This window comes from Sapajus apella, unplaced genomic scaffold (assembly GCF_009761245.1).
Source record: "Sapajus apella isolate SASKATOON/1434 unplaced genomic scaffold, GSC_monkey_1.0 scaffold2, whole genome shotgun sequence".
NCBI lineage: Eukaryota > Metazoa > Chordata > Mammalia > Primates > Cebidae > Sapajus > Sapajus apella.
Window position 1 is genome coordinate 2026578 of NW_022436942.1, and position 25116 is coordinate 2051693.

At 41.6% G+C, this 25116-nt stretch overlaps 1 protein-coding gene and 1 non-coding gene across 2 annotated transcripts in view; one reads left to right on the plus strand and one right to left on the minus strand.

Annotated features, from left to right (window-relative positions):
• Positions 1-2487: 2487 nt before the first annotated feature.
• Positions 2488-25116, minus strand: part of LOC116555400 (liprin-beta-1-like) — a 67046-nt gene continuing 44417 nt past the window's right edge. Inside the window, exons 3-4 of the mRNA XM_032283908.1 lie at positions 19112-19256; positions 2488-7398 (exon numbers count right to left, since the gene is read on the minus strand). Of these exons, the coding sequence (XP_032139799.1) occupies positions 7371-7398; positions 19112-19256 (173 nt within the window). The 3' untranslated portion in view covers positions 2488-7370. The remainder of the gene's footprint in view (positions 7399-19111; positions 19257-25116) is intronic.
• LOC116528276 lies at positions 19312-19452 on the plus strand. Its single transcript, XR_004258962.1, has one exon. It is a non-coding gene; the product is annotated as a U4 spliceosomal RNA (small nuclear RNA).

The window sequence follows — 25116 nt, forward strand, 5'->3', positions numbered from 1 at the left end:
ACACTATCACACTCAGCTAATTTTTGTATTTTTTCGTAGAGACGGGGTTTCACCATGTTGGCCAGGATGGTCTCCATCTCTTGACCTCATGATCCACCCACCTCGGCCTCTCAAAGTGCTGGGATTACAGGCATGAGCCACGGCGCCTGGCCAATTCTCTTCTTATGAGATGTTGACACTCCTCCATTGAGAGGTGGGGTCTGGATTCCCACTTTTTGGACCTGGGCAGACCTTTGAAACTGCCTTTGACCAATAGATTGTGACAAAAGTGACTTCCCAGGCTAGATCATAAAAGGCAATATGACTTCTACCTAGTTCTCACACTCTCTGCACTTGTGTCTTTGGAGCCCTAAGTTGTCAAGTAGGAAGTCTACTAAATTGAAACCTCCATGCTGAAGAGATCACATATTAAGAAACACCACAGAGGAGGCCAGGCGTAGTGGCTCACGCCTATAATCTCAACACTTTGGGAGGCTGAGGCAAGCGGATCACTCAAGGCCAGGACTTCAAGACCAGCCTGGCCAACATGGTAAAACCCCGTCTCTACTAAAAATATAAAAATTAGCCAGAGGTGGTGGTACATGCCTGTAGTCCCAGCTACTTGGAAGGCTGGGACTTGCCTGTACATGCCTCCTAGTAGTAGAATCCCAGTTACTCAGGAGGCAGGAGAAACTCTTGAACCCGGGAGGTGGAGGTTGCAGTGAGCAGAGATCGTGCCACTGCACTCCAGCCTGGGCGACACAGAGACACTCTGTCTCAAAAAAAAAAAAAAAAAAAAAGAAAAGATAAACAGAAGGATAAAGAGAGAGTCCCAGGAATAGTCCCAACTATTTAAGCCTTCCCAGCTCAGGCACCAGAAGTGTGAATGAACATGCCTTCGAGATAACCCCAACCCCAGCCACAGTCTTACTGTAATCTCATGGGAACCCCTGATGCAGAACCACCCAGTTAAGCAGTTTCCAAATTCCTGATTTACATAAACAGGGGGAGTTAATAAATCAATAGTGCTACCACATTTTAAGGTGAGTTGTTATGTAGCATTCCATAAGGACAGTCCCTCCTTTCCTCACCCAAGATATAACTACAGTTACTAGTTGGAAGTCTACCTGTAAAGACTTCTTTTTTTTTGAGATGGAGTCTTGCTCTGTCACAGTCTGGAGTGCAGTGGGGTGTGTGTGTGTGTGTGTGTGTGTGTGTGTGTGCGCGTGCATGTGCATGTGCACGCATGTGTGTTTTCTGTATTTTGTATAAACTTATACTATCCTACTATTCTGTAAACTACTTTAATATTTATTGTACTTCCATGCTATTAGATATTCTCTAAAATATTACTTTTATTACTGGAAGGACAGCTATCATTTGAATGTATCATTATTAATGTAAATGAGTCTATTGCTGGATATTTATGTTGTTCTCTATAAAAAATGCTGCAGTTATTACTATATTGGATACACTTGTCCAGTCATTCTTTAGAATATATTTCTAAAAATAAAAATGCTCAACCAAAGGTATTTTGTACAAACTACTAAGTGCATCTGTGTTCCAATTAATGCTTCCATCAAAAGAAAACAAGCATGTGTATTCCCTATCCATTTCTTAACTCTGATCATTTAAAAAATGTTTAATCTTTGCTGATCGCACTGGTTAAAATTATTTTATGTTTTATTCTCATTTACATTTATTTGACGAGTTTACAAGATAGAGCCAACCTGAGTTTTGGTACAGACTGCCCTGAGGAGATTATTGGAAAGGACCTCTCAAAACCACAGGGAGTCCTGCCTAAAGAATCCCAAGCCCTCCTGCCTCCTGGGCCATCATGTGAACTATAGCCTTGCTTAGAGATGACTAGGTTTCGCACACTTCATGCTTTAGCTTTACTAAGTATAAAGATACTTATTTGGGGCAAAGGGACTTGTGAGATATAAGTGACATTGGGAGAACCTCAATGCAGGGCCTTTTTACTCTGGTTACTCTAGGGCATTTTGGTCCATTTGGAATCAAAGTACAAACTGAGGGAGTCCAGTCTCATTATTTGAATTGGTCTTGCTAGACCATATTTCAAGATTATCTCAACTAACAAATGCCAGGGACCTTCTGCAGACTCACAGGAAGGGAATGTTCTTATGGTACTGGTTAAGGAGCTCAGGATTCAGGGAGAGGCAAAGGTGTGGGCCCATAACTCAGTAAGAAATTTTCCTTCTAACTATCCCTGTGCCCAGTTCTTCTTTCTAAAATCCCTCTTCCTTTCTCCAGTTGAACAGACCATATGCCTTCTGGCTTCTTTTTCTTTTTTCCTCTGAGACAGTCTCCTTTGTCACCCAGGCTTGGGTGTGATCTTGGCTCACTGCAACCTCTGCCTTCTGGGTTCAAGTGATTCTCGTGCCTCAGCTACCTGAATAGCTGGGATTACAGGAGCATGCCACCATACCCAGCTAATTTTTGTATTTTCAGTAGAGAAGGGGTTTCTCCATGTTTTGCTGGTCTTGAATTCCTGGCTTCATGTGATCTACCCACCTCGGACTTCCACAGTGCTGGGATTACTGGCATGAGTCACTGCGCCTGGCCCCTTCTGGCTTTTCTAAGTTAGAGGTATCTGTTCCTCACTTAAGGCACTTACTCCTTTTTGCCTCATATTGTGGTTATTTTCTTATTGATTTCCTGCACTATACTGGACTTTAGATTGTGTCTTTTTCACCGTTAGCTCTCGCTGCAATGCACAGGTGCTAGCAGGATCTTTTTATTAAATGTTCCTAACCCCTCTCTTTTAAGTCAGAGATCAGCAAACTATGGGCTTCAAACCAAATGAAGCTATCTGCCTGTTTTTTTAAATAAAGTTTTATTGGGACACAATTATGCTCATAATTTCTGTATTGCCTGTGGCTGCTTTTGATCTAAAACAGCATGGCTGAGTAGTTGGGACAAATCTTATAGCCTGCAAAACTGAAAATATTCACTATCTGGCCCTTTGTAGAAAAGGCTTACCAATCCTTGTTCATTTTTAGTAAGAAATTTGTCCTTGGACTATATCCATTAAACCACTCACTGCCTTTCTTTCTGCCTTATGACATCTGTAAGCATTGTAATTATGAAGTATTTTGAGAAAGATTCATCATAAAATGGAATCTCATGTGGGGAAGTGTCAGGTATCAGTTTAAAGGTGCTGCAGTAAGCTCATGTACAACCAAAGAAGTGTCTAGACCCTTGTCAAAAACAGTTGTCATTGAAAAATGATAACCTGGCATTGCAGATTTGTAGATAATTTCTCAGAGCTTGGTTAATGTGAATCTGCCACATGGAGAGCCAGTTATGTACCACCCCAGCTGGGATTAGTCTCTCCTTTCTTAATGCTCCCAGAATCCTGCATTCTCTGTCACAGCATTCATTTCAATTGGCCTTGTATTAATTTTTTAACAAGTGTGTCTCAAGATAGGGTTATAAACACCCCGTGGTAAGGAACTCTTTTGCTCAATTCTGTTGCTTCCATAGAGTTTTTGCAAACTGGATATCAATGAATGATCACTGAATAAATGTCATTAATGCAAGCATGAAAAATAGATTTATAATAAGAGTGTGAAAACATGGGCAAAATCTCAGCAGAGATTCTTCAAACTGAGCTTCATACATGTACATTTTGAATACTGCTTATTCTGCTTATGTCCCTATTTAACCTGCTCATATATATGTATAGAAAGGAAGTCATCTCAAGAATGCCTACTATACAATAGCACTTTGTTGTTTAAAAACAAAACAAAATAAAACAATTCTCAAGAAAAAGCAAATGCCTTGTTTCTAGAAAAAGAAAATTCCTTGTCTGAGATCAAGTGGTTTTCTCAGGAAATTAACATTATTGTGAACCAGAAAATCCCGCTGGACCCATTTCCTTAACTATTCCCTTTACAGTAAAACTTTAGCAGGTAATAAACCCTATTTAGCAATCCGAGTGACAGATGACCCAACAGACCTGTGGGTTTTACCTATGTGAAATAACCCTTATAATCAGGCCCAGTGGAGTCTAACTAGGAAAGCAAAACATCCCTATGGTACTTGATTTGCCTTTGTAGAAAGTGGAGCTCTTGGTTGCAAAGTGACAGAAACACAGTTTGAATTAGCCTAAAGAAATGGGATAGGGTGTGGGGGTTGCTGGTTCAGAAAAATCCAAGAAGGAGGTGAGTAACCAAATGATGGGGAAAGTTGGAATCCAACTGGGCCTCATGGAACTATGGGAACCAAGAACTGGACGGCTGCCAGAGCTCTCTTCTTCTCCATTTGGAATCTCTGCCTCTTTCTATGTGCTGCTCTCATTGTTGTTCAGTGTAGATCAACTTTCTCTACTAGCAAGGAAACCTAACCATACACAACTTCCTTTTTCTCCCTTTTTTTATCTTACATCTTTACTCTTTGAGAGGTAGAGTCACTCTTCATTTTAATCAGAAAAATCCCAGAGAAAAACTTTGAGTCCCAGTTGAGTCGAATCCAACAGGAGATGTGGTCATATAAGAAAATGACAGCCGTCTAACATAGATGTGGGTATAAAGAAGAGGGAGAAATGGAAGAGGAGTGACAGTTCCTAAGAGAAGGGGCTGGAAGGGTATTGAGTTGACAATTCTGTAGATGTTCTCTTCTTCTTTTTCAGGGTGTGGGCTATCCTATTTACAAACAAATTCTTAAGCTTTTGGAAAGACAAGAAAGAGGGCTAATGAAGAGCCACACAGGTGCCTCTCAGCCAAAGGGATGAAGAGGTAAATGTTCACACTTGTTTGAAGTACAGTCAGTGAATGGCCAAAGGCTTCCCATCAGAAAGGATTGAAAGAAACTCACAGGCACCTAAAATGTGAAACACCTAAAATGAACCTTCCCAGTAAATACTGTGACAGGGCTGGTCTATTTTCCTAAAGCAAAAGGCTAAAACTCTGGGCTGCCTTATGGTTCCTCCAAGTCCTGCCCCAGGACTGCTGCCAGCCCATACAGGAGCTTTGTGCAAATTAGAAAGTCATGCCCTCTTTGATGCCGAGACTCCTGTGTTGAGCACTGAATTTCAGCCTCTGTCTGTCCCTCAGACAGGCATCTTTGTGCAGGGCCCAAGCTGCACAAGCATCTGTGGCAGCCCTAGGCCTACCAAGAAGGAGGTAGGATAGGCAGGCTGCTCCTTCTCCAAAAGCAAGGACTTACAATATCAGTACACATGAGACTTGGTGGTAGGTTGGGCTTGGTGATTAAAGACAGTAGCAGGAACAGCAATAATGGCAGAATTCAAAGGACTCTAGGGATGGGTAACCTACCTCTGGGTACTGGAGCAATAGAGGTTCTGTGGGTGGAGAGACCAGCAGCAAACTCCACCGGCAGAGCACCAGCAGAAGCAGCACAAGTGTCACTGAGGTTCTTAGAATGATACGATGAACAATAGTGACAGTTAAGTCTCCCCAATTAAAAAAATTTTTTTTCTTGCTCAAGAATTTATGTAACAGAATGTCTTGGTAGAGATTAAATTTTTTGTTTCCTTTCATTTAACCTTTGAAACCTAAATATAACTCACTTTTGAAGGGTATGATTGAATAAGGATTTAAGGAAGCTGTCCCTAGAAAAAATGTGAGGATTTAGAAGTTTGTATTCAAACTTGCCGACTAGCCACTCTTAGAAGAGAAGCCACAGCCCCAATTTGTTTAAAGAGGGAAGAATCAGTGTATTTAGGGTGACTGCCCAAAGGAAAGGCAATGGCTCCTTAAACTAGTAACAGGGAGGGAAATGATCAAGATCAAGAGCAGGGTCGGGGTGGGAGGGACCCTAGAATCTGGGCGTCCCCTCTGATTCCAGCTGGAGATCAATGTTCACCCAGGCAGATCTTGAAGCTGTGAGCAGGGGACAGGTCTGCTGCAAGTGGAGATCATGGCAGCACCTAAAGCAATGGCCAGAATGGAGAAGCCCTCATCCCAGCGCTGCAGTCCAGGGAGTAAATGCCTAGGCAGTATGCCACTTTGCTTTTAAATACCCATTTATTTTTGTGCTTCGAAGGAGCCGCCCATGAATATTCTAGTCACTGTGTGAGTCAGTCTTGTTCCCCAAGTGCTGCTGCAATGCTGCAGCCATCCCACCCTCCCCCACTGCTTCCTGGGCCTCCCATATGGGAACCAAGAACTGGACGGCTGCCAGGGCTCTCTTCTTCTCCATTTGGAATCTCTGCCTCTTTCTATGTGCTACTCCCATTCTTGTTTATTGTAGATAATCTTCTCTACCCGAAAGGAAACCTAACCATAACACAACTTCCTTTTTCCTCCTTTTTTATCTTACGGCTTTACTCTTTGAGAGGGACAGTCACACTTTATTTTAATTAGAAAAATCCCAGGGAAAAACTTTGAGTCCCAGTTGAGTCAAACCCAACAGGAGATGTGGTCACATAAGAAAATGACAGCCTCTAACATAGATGTGGGTGTAAAGAGGAGGGAGATACCATATGAGACACTGCTCAATTCCCCTGGCTGCTGTTGAGCTAGGGACTGGGCTGGGGCTCACACTCTGACACTAGGTAGAGGCCCAGGATTGCACAGGGTGGGAGAATGGAAGAGACGTAGGCACTTGAGTATGTGACAAAAAGTGGCATTCACATCCCTGAAGAAAAGGAGGGAGCTTTCAAAAATATTGGGAAGATTGGATAGTAACTAGCAAGAAAATATTAAATGCTTATCTCATTGTACCAAATAAATTAGGCCAAAGATTTACATGTAAACACTTTTAAACACAAAAGTAAAATAATATAGGGGAAAAATAATGATAAATAATGTTGAGTACAATTGAAAACTTCTGTGTAGCAAAAAAAATTAAACACAAAGTTGAAAGACCAATGACAAACTGTGGAAAATATTAACAATACTGTCCAAAGGTAAAGGGCTAATATCCGCACAATAATAAAAGAGCTTATATAAACCAAGAAAAATTAAAAATCTAATAGAGAAAAATGGGTAGAAGTCACAAACAGATAAATCACAAATGGAAATGGTCAACAAACATATGGAAAAATGTTCAATTCACTAATATTCAGAAGGCAAATTAAAAAATAACAAAATGATTTTACCTATCAGACCAGCAAAGACCTCTAAAAATTGATCAAACTCACACATTGATATGCTTCAGAGAAATATACATTTTGTGCTTTTTCTGTGGGTATATAAAATGACACAACTTCTCAAAAGGGCTATCTGACAAAAAGTATCAAAACATAAGATGTACATACTCTTCACTGCAACAGTTCTTGTCAGACTTTACCCCAAAGAGATAATGCAAATTTGAAAAGATGTACTCACACTTTGTTTATACTTTTGAAAAACAGGAAACAACTTTAATGTTCTTCAGTAGGGGTTGGCTAAGTAAATTGTGGTCTAAGCATCCATGGAACACTGTGCAGCCCTTAAAAAGAGTGATACATATATATTAGATTGGTGCAAAAGTAACTGCAGGTTTTCAAAATCCAGTATATTGATGCAGAGAGATGGCTTCAATTATTGATTCTTTGCAGCCCATTTATTCAATCATGTCAACAGCTATCTTTTCTCATCAGCAGAGTTTCTGATCATTCTACCATTATTATTATTATTATTTGAGATGGGTCTCACTCTGTCACTGACTGGTGTGATCTCAGCTCACTGCAGCCTTGACCTCCTGGGCTCAATTTGTCCCACCACCTCATCCCCTCATACTGCCGCACCTAGCTTAATTTTATTTATTTCTTTGTACAGACAAGGTCTCATTATGTTGCCCAGTCTGGTCTCGAACTCCTGGCCTCAAGTGATCCTCCTGCCTTGACCTCCCAAAGTGCTGGGTTTACAGACATGAGCTACTGAGCCCAGCCTCTACCTTTATTAATTATAGAATTTGGCACCTGACATATAGTCTTTCAAACCACTATCATCCAAGGTGACTTAAATATCTGTGAAGACATGTCATCCTATTTCCAGTCCCAGGAAATTTTGAATGCCCCATTTTCAATAAAATACAGTAGTTTGATACTCTATAGTCACACGCTCTCATGGCCACAGTACACACAAACTGCCTCATCTCTAAAATTACTGAATCAGGTAGACCCCTCCCTAATCACATTCTCTTATCCTCTCAACTGGCGTGCCTAACTGTCATAATACATTTGTTCTCTTTTTACTTCAGGCCCTCTAATCCACACCCCCATTCATCTTAGACTTAATGATCCACCATTTCAAACTTTCTCCTGACAGTATCTTAAACACCTTTGCCTCATTATTCTCATTGCATCTGCAGCAAAAGCTCCTATCCTTTGTTTTTGTTTTTCATACCTAGGCTGCCAAGCACTGCTAGATGATCACATCTTGGTAGATAAGTATGATGATAGATTGATATTCACTAATTTCAACTGGGCCCTTTTCTTGGTGCAGTTCCCACAAAGGCAGAGCCTGGGACAAGGATCTGAATGTAAGTGGTTTATCTGGAGATAAACCCAAGTAAAAGAATTAAAAGGAGAAAGAGAAGACAGAGAGAGATGGCGAGGGAAATGGGACAGAGCGGGGGTAACCAACACAGGATATGTTGATGAGCAGATTACTACTGTGGGCTCAGTTCCATTGGAGACCTCCAAGACCCCACCTGTGAGTTGACCCCCATGTTTCTCTTTGTCATTGGTTGAGAACAGCTCTCAGTGGCCTAACTGCCTTTCATTCCAGGCTGCCTTGTGCACAAGTCACAAACTCCCAGCCAGAGAACACCCCCAGGCGACATTGTAGGTGTCTGCAATAGAAAGCTGTTAGCATGTTTGTATCAGAACCATCAGTGCCAAGGGGATTCAGTGGGGCAGCAGCAGCACATGCTGCAGCCCTCAATGTGTTCCAGTCTCTTTGATGTGTTACCCTAGTCACCTTCATCCCCCACCTTACAACAACTATTCCAAAATTCCTCCCATCACTGCAAATCTCTGATGCTCTTGTACCCTCACTCTCGGCAGATGACCTCACCTCCTAGTTCACAAGGAACACTGAAGATCTCAGAATGGAACTTGGCAAGATTCTGCCACCAATTCTAACATCCCACCCACATCCATACCCATCACTTCTCCCTCCACATCTCTGCAATAGAGGATGCATCTCTCCCCTATCTAAGGCCAAACTTCTCTGCCTGTTCTCAGTCCTGTCGCTTCCATCTGCTTGGCCACTGTCATCAGTTGATTGCCTCATCTCCCTCACTAGTCTTCAACGTCTGTCTCTCTGGCCTCCTCTTTCCCATCTTAAAACAAACAACTCTTGCCCAATCCGCATCCCATTCCATCTATTATCCTGTCTCTCCCCTCCTTTTCACACCAGAGTTTATTGAAAGAGTATCTTATATGTGTGGCCTTCAGTCTCTCTCCTCTCATTCATTTCCAGTCAGTCACAAATGACCTCCCTGTGGCAGAAGTCAGAGGATACCAGTCCTTATCCCTTTTGCCCTCTCAGCAGCATTTGACTCTGGAGATTCATTTCTCCCCTGGGCTCCCATTGGAGCAATTCTTTTGGTTTGTCTCCTTTCTTTGGCTCCTCCCATCTCAGTCTCTTTATTTACCTCCTCAAAGATGCTCTTCTCAGCTCTCCAGCCTTTCTTCACCAGTGGCCTTACCCACTTCCACACCATTAATTATCATGCCAAGGCTGATGATTCCCAGATCTACAGAAATAGTCCAGATTTCTCCCCTGACTTGACCTAAATATGCACTTGCTTAATGCACACACTCTGTTCTGTTATTTTAACCAAGTCATCAAACTTCCCTTAACCTATGTTCTTGGAAAAAACATGGAAATGAGAGCAACTACTTCTTACATCCTTTTGTAAATCTCTTCATTTTGAAATAATTGTAGTGTCACAGAAAGTTGCAGAGATAGTACAGAGAGGTCCCCTGTACCCTCACGTAGTTTCCCCTAATGGTTACATTTTATCTAACTATCATACAATATCAAACCCAGGAAACTGGCATTAAAACAATGCATGTAGTTCTATGAGTACAAATCAAACCCAGGACACTGACATTAAAACAATGTATGTTGTTCTCTGACGCGTTATCAACTATAGATTCATGAAACCACCACTGTAATCAGGACACAGAAGTATTCCATCACTACAAAGATCTTCCTTATTTGCTTCTTTTTAAAAATGTTTATTAAAAAAAAAAACATCAGATCCTTGAAAGAAGGGACATACATATTATTTTTCCATGTGTCTCAGTGTCTAACATGGTGCCTTGCTCTTAGAAGGCATTGCTAAGTGTTTGGGAAAACAAGAATGGAATAAAAGAAGGCAAATTCCGTGTGGGTCAAAGACATCAGCCTGGGAGCCAGGACAGACCATGAAACTTCTTAGCTCCACACCAGGAGCCAAGAGCCTGAGGACAGAGGCTTCCTCCCTAGATTTACATCCTGTTGAATGCGATGTTGGCAGACATAGGCTAGAAGTCAGAGTGGTGAGGCTTACCTCACATTCATTCCAACAATCACAGCCCCTGTCTGTAGCAGAGAGGAAGGACTTTCTCAGTCCAGGCCCTTTTTTGGGAATCTCTCACATCACACCATGTGGCCAGTTCCCCATTCCACCTATCTGATGTCTGCCCTGCTCTGCCTGACATCACCAGCACATTCCTGTGCTTTCTGGCAGCACCCAGGAGATCATCCAAACCTCAGCTTTTCTACTCAGCCAGCATGTGGGACATTTGTCTCACGGCTCAAGAAGAGTGTTTGGTCCTAGGGCATGATTGTAAAATTCTGCTTAATAGTAATTGCTCTTAATAGGTCATATTTGCTTGCTCAGAATTATCATAGTCAATAAGTGAACTCTGAAACTCAGGAGAGAGGCAAAACATAGAACAAAACAGCTAAAAAACTACAAAGACAGCTACACATATGTTCAGGTTATAAGCCCCCATATAGAACATGTGTGTGTGTACACCAACAAATTATAATTACTGTTGGAATGAGAAATAAAGGAGTATTTATCCAGCAGTGAGCTGTGTTATTATAATAGGTTTTAATTAGAGCAAAGGTCAAGTTTGTGTTCCCTTAATATCATGGTTAAAGTCTCTGAAATCAGAAAACTTAGCATAGAATCTTTGTGTCAGCAATGAGCAATTTGTGTTGTCTATTCCGTAAGTCTCAAAGAGCAATTATTTGATTTCCAAGCCTGAAACTCATTTATCAGTTGTAGTTTATAAACTTGGTGGAGCAATTTGTGAGCTGACATCAAGCTTACAGCAGGGTGGTTTGGAAACAGTCCACATGGGGATTCATTTCATTTCCTTTTTTTTTTTTTTTCCTTTTTTTAGACAGGGTCAATCTTTATCACCCAGGCTAAAATGTAATGATGCAATAACAACTCACTTCCACCTGGGAGGTCCAAGCTGAAGTGATCCTCCAGCCTCGGCCTCAAGTAACTGGGACTATAGGCATGCAGCACCACACCCAGCTAATTATTTTATTTTATTTTTTATGTTTATATAGACAGGGTCTGTCTATGTTGCCAAGGCTGGTCTCAAACAGTCCTCCCACCTCAACCTCCCAAAGTGTTGGGATTACTGATGTGAGCCACTGTGCCTGACTGGATTCATTTTCAGTGGTGGAAGTGAGAGGCATGGAAATAAGGCAAAACCTGGGCCCCTTGGTCTTAAGAAACTTGGAGATTTGGAAGTACAGTGTGTGTTGTATATTGAGTAGAGGGCCTGACTGATCTCACATCAGAGTCTCTCTGATTTTCAAGCCCTACATTCACAGACAGCACACACAGAATGGATGGGCATGTATGGAAGTTCAGGGATCTTTGTTTTGTTCACTGGCATTTCCTCAGTGCTCAAAATAGTGCATGGTGGGTTTCATGGCTTTTTTTTTTTTTTTTTTTTTTTTTTTACTAATTGTTCAATACGTAACAATGTGTGCAAAAGAGAAAGAACAAATCAATAGGTATTCTGTTGCCAACAAGCCCAGAGTGTCACATTCAGACTCAACCACAAAGCCTGTTAGATCACAGCAAAAAGAAAAAGGAGAGGGGAAAAACCAGGAGCCAGAAGAGTAAGGACTGAGGGTGAACTGAAGGAGCTCTGGAAACTCTCTCTGATCCAGGTCCAGCTTGAGTTTGCTTTAGACAGGTTGGTTCAATCTAACGTGTGGGCCACATCAGTGGGAGTTCCAGTGACGGGCTAGAATCAAAGTCAGGTGGATGGAGAAATGGCCCGACTCAGAAGAGCCCAGCCGGTGGCTGAAGGTATTAGAAAAGGACTTGGTTTTGTAGGGGAGGGACTTGGCAAGAACGAAGAACTTTTGAAAGGGCAAAAGAACTAGAGTGCAGGACTCTGGAACTGATCAAAGCCCAGACTTACTGCATTAACATGGTAGGTACCTGGGGAAGGCTGTATTGGCCAGTTTACACAGATGCCCAGGGCTTCCTAGGTCTTTGCTGGCAAGTCAGATTCTAAGAGTCAGCAGCTGGACAAGGGCTGATAATATAGGCAGGGCCACGCCTACAGGTAAAGGAGACCAGATCAGCTCTCTGACTGCGTGCTTCCACTGCTTGCTTCCATTGTATCCTTAATATGCTTTTGGGCAACACTATTTACCCTTGCAATTACCTCAACAGCTTTTGCTCCTTGCTGGTGTGTGAGGGCAGGCAATGTTTTTATATTGACTACCACTATAGCCCCAGCACAATACTTGGCACATGATGCACATGTGGCATGACTAAAGGAAAGAACTGCAGCCTGTCTATGGAAGAGACTTGCAAAAGCAGAACTGGACTCTGAGACTGAGCAGACTTACATCCCAGCAGTATTTCTCAACTCATCTACCTCTTATTTCCTTGCAAGAGTCTGGACTGGAATTAAGGAGAAGGAAAGCAGACCACAGTCATCATCTGCCCTGTAGAGCAAAGCTCAACAAGACAGCTCTGCTAAGCTGCCCCTGTTGTCCTAATAGCATCAAGTTTTCTGTCTCAATTACATAGTTTAGTCTTAGAATAGTTCCTTTTCATGCCAGCATTTTCTTCTATATTAAAGAAGAGAGCTAATAAGATAGTATGAGGTCCAAGGAGAGGAAAGGTGAGGAGCAGAGCGAGGAATGAGGGAAAGAAAAGGAAGAAAAGTAAAGATCCCATTATCATTTGTGCCAGGACTGGATTTGGGTTGTTAATGTCTCTGCTACTCAGTTACTGCCCCAACCTGCCCATTGCTGACTTCTACTCTCCTACAATGCTGCAGTGTCAACAAACACCTCGGGAGAACCTTCCAGAGACAGAGAGCCCGGCCCAACACACGGTAGAGCAGCAGCCAGCTTTGTTCTGACCTCCTGACTTCCACACCTCACACGTTAAAGTTCAGCTCCACTGCACTTGCTCATCTCCTAGGACTTTTCTCCTTGTAGCATGAGCATCCCAATCAGCGAGACAGAGCTGGAAGGTTTTAAACTCTAGAATGCCTCTGTAGCCAAAGCTAATGAACAACAGAAAGAAGGGTGGATGGTAGAAGAGAAAGACTCTGTGTGTGTATATGTGTATTTTTAAACTAAATTTAAAAACATTGCAAATAGAATTTCCACAGGACAAAATCCTATCCAACAGGATATTTTAAATGGTTCTAAGAAATACCAAAGAACACAGACTTTGCAGAAAAACCAATGGATGACAATATAGCTTCTAAAAGAACTTGCTGTTTGAAAAAAAAGAAAGAAAGCTAAAACTGGCCCACATCCACAAAGCAAATAGCTGTGAGGGATGATGGGAACAAAGTGGAATGTGGAATTCTTTGATCCATATTTTTGTAGTAAATAAAAATAAGTGCAATCCTAGGAGGGTAGGGGGAAAAAATCAAAGAAACCAAATGGCTTAGAACTAGCAGAAGTAATTTCCAGAAAAAGAGGCTCTAGGCATATATGGGAAGGGGTAGAATATCAGTATCTCATTCAGATGTACTGATCTCTTAGACATGAGGGGATTTTGACTTTTTCTTGAAACACCTTCATCCAGTGAAGTTAGTGCTCACTGGAGCCCAGATGGGAAGCAAGAAGTTAGAGCTTCTAGAAAGTCCAGTCACAGACACAGGTGGCCTTTCAGTCAAGCCAAAGGATGTGTTAACCAGCTTACTCTTCAAGGAGGTAGAATGCCAGTTAGAGGCTAGACACAGAGCAGGGAGATAGGGTATCATTGGATTGGAATCCATTTTAAGAATTTCTATAAATACAGTATTTATCCTCATGGCATGTTTTATTGGTTTAGAGTCATGCTTTCTTTTTGAATGACAACATAATCCAATACAGAAATATCTAACCATCATGCAAAGAAGGTATGAACATACATTCCATTCATGACACATGGTATGAATGCAAAATACAGTTTACCAGGGGGAACCTTACAAACACAAAAGTAGCAGAGCTCATGCAATCCTGCAAGTTATCTTTCCCAAGAAAAGCATGCTTAGGCTGGTACTAGACAGATATATTCACAAAAGTACCTATTCCACAATGCTCGACACACATATAGAGAAAGGTGATCATGTACCAATGGAAGCTTGCAGATCAAGCTGGTCGTAAGGGAAGCTATTCCTCAACTCTAAAAGAAAGATAATTGCACTTACCAGCTGGGCACGGTGGCTCATGCCTGTAATCCCAGCACTCTGGGAGGCTGAGGTAGGTGGACCATCTGAGGTCAGGAGTTTGAGACCAGCCTGGACAACATGATGAAACCCTAACTGTACTAAAAATACAAAAATTATCCAGGCATGGTGGTAGGCGCCTGTAGTCCCAGCTACTCAGGAGCCTGAGGCAGGAGAATGCCTTGAACCCAGGAGGTGGAGGCTGCAGTGAGCCAAGATTGTGCCACCGAAGTCAAGGCTGGGTGACAGAGTGAACCTCTGTCTTAAAATAATAATAATAATTGTACTTATCTCATAAAGCTACTAGAGAGATTAAGATAATTGATACTTATAAAAGATGTAGAACACTACCTAGCACATAGAAAGCAATTTTCCAATTAAAAAATATGTATCCAGTACAAACTATGAATCAAGTGCTGTTTTAAGGGCTAAAAAAATGCAATGGTGAACATGGAGCTTCCATCTAGTGGGAGTGAAGATAATAAACAGCACAGTGTATAACATGATGTTCTAAAGAAAATAAAGTGATGAGAATGCTTTCTGTACATAGGGTGGTAAGGAAAGGCCTCTATGAGGAGACGACACTTGGCAAAGACCAGAATGGAGTAAGGATACAAACCTGTGCCTATCTAGGGGGAAAAGTATTCTAGGCAAAGGAAACAGCATGGGCCAAGGTCTTGAGGCAGGAGCATGCACAGGTTATTACTGGAATAAGAAGAAGGCCAGGTTGGGTGCAGTGTCTCACACCTGTAATCCCAGCACTTTGGGAGGCTGAGGCAAGTGGATTGCTTGAGGACAGGAGTTCAAGACAAGCCTGGCCAACATAGCAAAATCCCATCTCTACTAAAAAAAAAAAAAAAAATACAAAAATTATGTTGGGCATGGTGGTGCACACCTGTAGTCTTAACTGCTTGTGAAGCTGAGGCGGGAGAATGCTTGAACCCTGGAGGCAGTTGCAGTGAGCCGAGATCGCGCCACTGCATTCCACCCTGGGTGACAGAGTGAGACTCTGTCTCAAAAAAAAAAAGAAAGAAAAAAAGAAAGAAGGCCATTATGGCTCAAGAGCTGTGAGAAAGCAAAACATTGTGGGAAATGAAATCAGAGAAGTAGGCAGGGGCCAGATCTTGCAGGGACTTGTAGACCATGATAAGGACTATGGATTTTGTTTAAGAGTAGTGGTAAGACATGGGAGAGGGTTAAATGGTGAAGTGATATTATCTGATTCATGTTGTAGAGAGACTGTAAGAGAAAGAAAGCAGAAGGAGTTGTTAGGTAGCAATACTCCAGATGTGAGATGATGGTGCCTTAGGCTGGGTGGTGTCAGTATTTGTCCTGAGCGACAGCTGGCAAGCATGGTGATGTTATTTATCGAGATGAGGATCATCCAGGAAGGAATCGTTGGGTTGGGGGTATTCAAAAGTTTGGCCTGGGACATGTTAATTCTGAAACAGAAATTAGACATCCAAACCCAGTAGGCAGCAGTAATGAGATTTACAGCAGTGGACCATTCATAAAAATAATGCCTGCAGCAAGCATTTGCCAAGACGGGTTTGAGAGCTGTATGGGGAGAATTGCAGGACACTGGCAAGGACTTACGGGTCAATGGCAAGTACTATGGATGTCAAGGCATTGGTTCCCTTCAGAAGGACTGAAGGAGAAAGGAAGGCGCATGGCTCAGAGGCCCTTCTGGGATGGTGTGAACTGCAGTAGTGGTGAGGTAACATCAGCTGCATTTGGGCAGCTGGGGGAAATGGGTTTCTCAGCTGGCTCCAAGTAGCTCCAGTGTCTCATTTGGGATTTTGCTCTGTTTATAGCTCCTGAGGTTGAGGGTGGGGGGATGAGGCAAAGATTAATCACTTACTATTTCTAAGCCTCCTGCTTTTATCTCTTAAGGAAGACAGACTATTCTTAGTAATAAGAGCTAATCATTACTGAATATTTTTCTATATATTCCATATTGTACTAATGACTTCATAAGCACTGCATCATTTTATCTTTACAATATGCTGGGAGACAGAAGTCAGCTTGTAGATGAAGGAACAGATTTAGAGAGGACAAATAACTTTCCCTGGGTCACATGGTTTGCATTTATTTATTTATTTATATTTTTAGATGGAGTCTCGCTCTGTCACCCAGGCTGGACTGTAGTGGCACTATCTCAGCTCACTGCAACCTCTGTCTCCCAGGTCCAAGCGATTCTCCTGCCTCAGCCTCCTGAGTAGCTGGAACTACAGGTGTGCCACAATGCCTGGCTCACTTTTGTATTTTTAGTGGAGACAGGATTTCGCCATTTTGGCCAGGCTTGTCTCAAACTCCTGATTTCAGGTGATCTGCTGCCTCAGCCTCCCAAAGTGCTGGGATTACAGGCTTGAGCCACCATGTCCAGCCACATAGCTTTTAAGTGGTTAAGAGACAGGAACTAGAATTGAAATCTAGATAGTCTGTCTGCTACAATGTTCTGCTTCCAGCTCTCATGTCCTATTCCTCTACAATAAAAATCACACCTCATATATATAGTAACATACTTTAGAGCACTCTGCAGAAGCTCTGGCATGCTTAATTTAGGTGCCTTAAGGCAACAGTGGCTGGCCAACATCAAATGACTTGGTAAACTAAATGGTGGCTCCCAGCTTTACCATGGATATTCAGATGTCCATGTCCTAAACTCTGTAACCTGTCATTATTACATCTATGGCAAAAAGGATTTTGCAAATGTGGTTAAGTTGGGGATCTGGAGATGGGGAAATTGTCCTGGGTTAGCCAAGTGGGCCCAATGTAATCACTAGGGTTCTTCTAAGAGGGAAGATGATGTGAAGATGGAAGTAGAAAGAGATAGAAATTTGAAGATGATGCTACAAAAAATGATGCTTTTGAAGATGGAGGAAAGGACCATGAGCCAAAAAGTGCAAGGAAAACAGCTCTAGAAGCTGGAAAAGGCAAGGAAACATATTCCCCTAGAGTCATAAGGAAGCACTCTGCCAACACGTTGACTTCACCCAGTGAAACCAATTTTAGACTCCTGGCTTTTGGAATTACAAAAGAATAAATTTCTGTGACTTCAAGTTGCCAAGTTTGTGATAATTTCTTACAGCATCAATAAGAAACTTTTAATAATATGAATGGAGTGGGGTGTTAGGCATGGAAGCTACTGGATGAGGATGTCGGGGAGAGCTAGAACTAGTGCAGTGGTGAAAGCTCCTGGACATATTCAAGGATAGGATGGTCTGAGAAAAGGCTAAGAAGTAGCCTCAAGCTGTGGAGCTGAGGATGGCTGCAATTTCTAACACATCCCACAGAAGGCTGGGCTTCTGGAAAGGTCAGGACCACTATTTAAAGGATTGTTCAGTTGAAGGAAACTCTGCTGGTCTTACCAGCTTTCTTCAAGGTGCAGGACTGACACATATCCACTTGGTGAGATGGGGACCCAGGTGCTTTGGTGGTCAAGGAGTGGCACCTTGGCTCAGCACACAGCACAGTGTTTTACACATAATGGGGCCCCCTTAAGGTTTGTCCCTTGTTTTCTCCTGGACAGTGTGACTCAGAAGTAGGAAACACATACACATATTCACCCCTATACATACACATCTCAGAAATGAGACATTTTCTCATTCTAGATTTCTAAATAAGTCCTAAAAATAAAGCCCTGAAAAAAATTTCTGCCCAAACTTATAGGATTAAAGAGAATAATCAGATGTAGGAAGCGCCTTTTCTCTAAGGAAATTTGTGCCATTTATCACAGATACTGAGCACTCCACCCAAAGCAGTGAGAAATGTCAACATCAGCAAGAAGTAGTTACCACTGTACCTGATTTATCATGGCCTCTGGGGTAAAACTGCAAACATATGCTATGCTAATTAGTTTTAATCAGCCATTGTGTAAGAAATTGAAATATCAATACTCTATCATTTTTAAATAGGACAGTCTGAATTCCTAATGTTGGCCCCTGGAAAGACTACTTGCCAACACACTGGAGTATTTCTTGGTTTGCTCCCAAGGAAGGCATTATTCACAGAAAGACATTCTAGCATTTCAGAGCTCTGAAGCCCTTAGTTTAAAATACTCTTGGTTTTTGAGTCAGAACTTAATGGTTTTGGGCCTACAGTGAGCAAGATTTATGAATCAGACTCCAGATACAATGCCACTTCTATTATTAACTTTTTTTTTCTGATTATAAATACAGTGCAAGAGCCCGTGGCCTGCAGTGCCACAAGGTCTACCTCAAATGCCAAGGTTCTCATAGTGGCAGTCACACAAGAATTTCCTTTACAGTGTCCAGTTCATACTTCTACTCCAGCTGTGGTTGGTTGACAGAGGCAGTGATGTGAGGCTGCTGCTACAGTAGCAAGGAGTTTCCAGCCCCAACCAAGATTAAAGGTGCAGGCAGGCAACCCCAGCATCAACTGGTATAACTCATTTCATCAAGCTATGAAAAGGAAGTCCATCTGGGAGAGCGGTAGACTAGCAAAATGTATTTATCCCTCACCTGATGAACTCCTACTTACGTTTCAAGGCTCAATTCAGATGTCTTATGGAGACACCATGAGATTGCATGACAAAGCTTAGCAGAGTTAAGGGAAGGGCTTCTTCTACACCTTGACTTAGAACAGAGATTGTTCTGGAACAACACAGACAGGAACACAGTAGCACCTGACGGGATAAAAAAAATTACAGTGTATGTCATGGCAGAAAATATAGGAATGCAAGCTTTGTGCAGTGGCAGTATCATAGCCAATGAGGTCTATCTGAGGCGTGATTATTGCTAATTGAAAACTTTTCCCAATACCCTGCTGTGACAACTTGCAATATAGTCAGCATTGGCAATTTTTGGCAGTCTTCATGGAGACTGAATTAAAAAAAAGAAAATGTAGGAATGCAGGAACATGTACAATACAAAAATCCAAATCGCCCATAATAGAACCACATGGATATAGAACTATTAGCAACTTACTGTATTTTAAAAGGTATTTTATTTCCAGACAATTTTAAATCATTAATAAATTATGGTAAATCCATATAATACAGCCAGTAAAATAGATTTTTCAAAAATATTTAATGACATAGGAGACTGTGATATAATAAAAATTCATGTCGTATTTTTTCCGTATGATTTGAATTTTGTAAAAGAAAACATATACACATCTACATACATACATTTAAAACTCCCGAGGATTGATTAATAAACAAATGAATTATAAATGAAAAATAATTGCAAATTCCTTGTCACTCTCTAAGTCATCCAAGCCCATTTCTGAGTTGGAGTCTATTTCTTTTCCTTCTTGAATCTGGTTAGGCCTGAGGCTGATTTGACTGACAGAAAACAGAATAAATGATTCTGTGATAATTCTGGGCCTAGCTTTTAAGAGGACTGGAAATTTCTAATTCTTCCCTCTTGGAACTCAGCTGCTAAGCTATGAAGAGACCCAGGCAGCTATGGAGGAGCCATGTCGAGGATGATCATCCCCTTTGGCAAACAGCTGTAGTCGGCACTGGCCAGTATTCCTGCCAGCTTGCCAGGCATATGAATGAACCATCTTCAAAGTGGATCCTCCCTCCTCCAGGGAGGAATATACAAATGGTGTATTTCTGTTGGCTAAAATCAGAGGTCTTTATGACTTTTCCTCCTTTGTTCATCATATTGCTTTCTTTCACTTAGCTTCTTCATACTTCAATATTCCCTTCTTCAATTTTTGATAATTTGCCTGGGCGATTAGATGATTTCTCATTAGAAAATGCTGTGGGAAAATATACATATGTACACATATTTTATGTACGTAGTTTCCCAGTTTTCAGCGGCACAATAACTATTTTTAACTAGGAAGACATAGTTTTTTCAAAGACTTGTCCAAAAACATACCAGGTTGCCGTTTGGTGCAATAAGCAGGTATTTATTAGGGAGAAGTATAAAGGCATGTGAGAGGCCATGTGCCTCTTACTACTCTATCTGGTTCAGGTCAGGTGGAGGTTGACTGTGTTTTCTAACTCAATGAATGGACTTTTTAATAAAAGATAATCTAGCCAGGTACAGTGGCTCACACCTGTAATCCCAGCACTTGAGAGACCAAGCCAGAAGTTTGAGACCAGCCTGGGTCACATAGCAAAACTTCGTCTTTACAAAAAATGTTTAAAAATAGCTGGGCATGGTGGTGTGTGCCTATAGTCCCAGTTATTTGGGAGGCTGAGGCAGGAAAATTGCTTGAGGCCAGGAGTTCAAGCTGTAGTGAGCTATGAGAGAGCCACTGTAGTTCAGCCTATGCAACAGAGCAAGACCCTGACTCTTAAAAAAAAAAAAAAAGATTATCTGCCTAATGTATTCAGCCATACCAAAGCAAGGGATGCCAACCATGTTATTTCTGTTTTTTAGAATCATTCCAAGATATAGAGCTCTAAGAGAGGATATTCCATACTGTAAGGCCTTAGTAGCATAAAACATTCCCCTGGTCCAAAATTGCTTTTAAAATTCTGCCCCCCTCGCCCAAAAAAAATACTGGACAATAATACATTCAATATCACATGAGGTATAAATATGAATAATTCATTTTAATTATTTGCACATATTTAGCACATCATTACACAATGTTCACGTGCCTGCTATTTTAGCAACAATAAGACTTTGAACTAAGTATGCTTTTGCCTTAAATCCAAGATAGCTAAATTTGGACATATATCTGTAGGACTACTCACTCCTAAGAGGAAGGAGATTCTTCAGAACCAGCTCTATTCATGTGTTTGTAGTAAGCCATCTCGGAGTTGTTTTTATTCACAACACTTGTGACACCGAACATGGGGTTTTCACTCACATCACTCCATTCTCTAACTCTTTGAACACAAACTAGATGTTCTACAATTCAATTCAATTCTGACACTGTCTACCTAGAGTGAGTGCAGACCCCACAGGTTAAGGACTTGGTCCCAAAAGACTGCTCCCACTTCAGATACCAATTGCCAGTTTGGGCCACCCATACTCCTGAGCAACTGGTTATAAAGTAGGGGGATTCCTACAACCCTCTCCTCAGGTTCACAGAACTCAAGACAGTCATCTACTTACTATTTCCAGTTTCTTACAACAGATAGAATTTAGGAGCAGCCAAATGGAAGAGATGCATAGGGCAATGTATGGTAGGGGGGATGGGGGAGGAGTTTCTAAGCCCTCTTTTGGTCCCCACCTTCCTCCCAGCACTTCGAAGTGTTGACCAACCCAGAAGCTCTCCAAGCCTGATTGTTTAGGGTTTTTTTTTTTTTTTTAAATATATAGAGGCTTCATTACATGGGCATGATTGATTAAATCATTGGTGATTAGTGACTGAACTCCATCTGTAGCCCCTTTCCCCTCACTGGAGGTTGGGGGTAGTGGGGAGGCTGAAAATTCCAGTCTTCTTATCACATGATTGGCTCCTCTGGCAACCAGCCCCTATCTTGAAGCCATCTAGGGGCCCACCAGGAACCAGTGTATTAGCATAAATTTAGATATGGTTGAAAGGGACTTGTAATGAATAACGAAAAATGCTTTAATCACCCCTATTGCTCAGGAAATTCTGGGAATTTTGGAAGCTATGCCAAGGACTGGGAACTGGCGGAGCATGGCGGCTCACACCTGTAATCCTAGCACTTTGGGAGTCCCCCTGTCTTGAACCAGGAGCTCAAGACCAGCCTGGGTAAGATGGCAAAATCCCATTTCTACAAAAAAATAGAAAAATTAGCCAGACATAGTGTTCCATGGCTGTGGTCCCCATTACTCAGGAGGCTGAGTTGGGAGGATCACCTGAGCCTGGGGAAGTTGAAGCTGTGAGCCGTAATGGCACCAACCGCATTCTGCATTCCAGCCTGGAGGACACCTGTCTCCAAAAAAAAAAAAAGAACTGGGAATGATATTTCTTTTTACCACACCATCTTTCTGAGTTTTCCTTCTATAGCTCATTAACATAAACAAACACTCCCCACCCTCATAACTGTTTCTTCCTTCTAGGAGAGATCCAAAACTTATTTCTTTGGTGTAGATCTCCACTTTAAGTTGGGGATTCACATGATTGTGCCCTTGGCAATATTAACTGATTCGTTCATTCAGAGTCAGTAAATTCTTTTTGAAGCATTGTCTTAGGTACCGTTCTGAATTCTTCAGGTTTGGGTGTGAACCAAAGAGATAAAGTCTGTTCTCATCAAGCTTAAATTTAGTGGGGGCAATTCAGTCAATGAAAAAATGAGTAAACAAAACAATTTCAGGTACTGCTATGAAGAAAATATAACCCAGTGATGTGCTAGAGATTGTCTGGGAGACTACTTTAGATTCCGTGCCAAGGGAAGGCTCTCTAAGCAGGGGGTCTCCAAAGCTAAGCCACCCTTCCCATCACAGCCTGGTCTAACAAGGAGGGGCTGAGAAAAACAAGCAGTACTTCTCTGTGTAATATGCAAAAAATTTTTTTCAATGCTTGTGGGAATGGGAAATAATTGTAGGGAGATTCTTTTGCTGTGAGCTGATTTTTTTCTTAGAAAGAATCACTATAGTTCAAGATTCCAGAAAATTTTGATCTTATACAAACCCATCGCCAGCTGTTCTTAAATTCTGAATTTTCTTTCAGACATTTTTTCTGTTGTGTAATGCTTCTATCTTCTTTCCTTTTTTACCTTTTCCTTTGATATCCCATTAGAAATACAAAGTCATTTACTATTGAGTCTGGTCAACCACATGCATTTTGAAATATTTACTTCCAAATGAAAGATGAATAATTTACATCTAAAAAGAGCTTTTAGCACTGAGTGTCTTGGTCATCACATATCACAGTTATGTGATATGCCATATATGTGATATGTCATATATCACATAACTGATATGACTTGGTTCACTTTTTTTTTTTTTTTGACAGTCCTTGCTCTGTCTCCCAGGCTGGAGTGTGGTGGTGAGATCTCAGCTCACTGCAACTTTTACCTCCCAAGTTCAAGCGATTCTCCTGCCTCGGCCTCCTGAGTAGCTGGGATAACAATTGCGTGCCACCATATCCGGCTAACTTTTTTTGTATTTTTAGTAGAGACAGGGTTTCACCATGTTGGCTAGGCTGGTTTTGAACTCCTGATCTCAAGTGCTCTGCCCACATTGGCCTCCCAAAGTATTGGGTTATGGTTGTGAGCCACTGCACCCAGACATCTTTTGCATTAATGGGTGCCATGGTATTCTGAAGATAGGACAGAGTGGTGAAAGACCATGGGCTTTGGGGTCAGGTCTAGCTTTGGGTCCCTACTCTTCCACTTGCTGTCTGAGTGACTGTGGTCAAATTACTTAATCTTTTCTGGCTGGAAATCATAGCTACATTTTAGGGCTATAGCACCAAAGATATTCAATGAAAATTGTCTGACAAACACTAGGCACTTAATTCACAAAGTTATTACTATTATTCTAGTCATGCTTGGTAATCTATATAAGCTCTTGGATTCTATATATGGTTGCATCTGACATTTCCACTTTTGCCTTTCAAAATCTGCTGTGAATGTACTTGTAAATATAAACCTTGTGTCTTCCAAATGGAAAGGGGAAAAACTCAATTAAGATTACATTGCATAAAAGTAAGTGTGCTGGAATTAGAGCTATGTGATATTAAACAGATTAATTTCCATGGGCTGTTGATGCAGTTATAAGCCTAAAATAATTTGGCAGAGCTAATCCAGACTAGCAAAAACAGACTTCTGAACTGGCACATAGCACAAAAGGTAGTTCTCCTTATGCCCAAATTTAGATGTTGACTCATGCAGGCTGGGTTAAACATCTGAGGAACAAAGTGATATCACCCAAGGAGGCAGGATGACATCATTCTCCAAATGTTTCTCGTCTGTCTGGTTTTGGGGATTAGACCTTTTTAGTTCCTATTCATCATAATTTCCATTGGTTGCTTTTAAATACTACCCTCCTTGAGAGATGCAACATCAACTCCTGCCTATCTTTAAATTTCCTGTGTATTGTATTATTTTTCCTTGTCTGACATGGTATTTTGTTTCTACCTTACTCATTCTATTGAAAGTGGTCTCAAAGGAGCACTAAAAATGGTCTAGTTGCTCAACCCAATATCTTTCTTTTTTGTTTTTCTCTGGATCTGTATATGGTGGTTGACACTGTTGATGGATTCCTTTTCCTTGTCACTCTCTTTCTTTGCTTTCCTATGCTTGTATGAGGATTCCCTTAATTTCAAAAGTCAGTTCTTAGGAGGCTCCTTCATATGTTTCTCTTCCACAAGCCACCACGAGATGTTCTCCAGAGTTACAATTCAAGCCCTTTTCCCCGTTCACACACTCTCCCTGCCAGCACGTCACTCTGTGTCCCCACTCTTACGCACCTTACCCCACACTCAACCTGTTCAGGTCACTGAATCTGCCCCAACTAAGAACCTTCAATTTTCTCCATTATTTTCACAATAAAGCCCAGGCAATCTTAGAAGACCATTAAATGCTTTATAATTGGGTCTTAGCAAATCTTTTGAGCTTTATCCTGACTACTAAGGTTCTCTGCCCTTGCTCATGCTGTTTC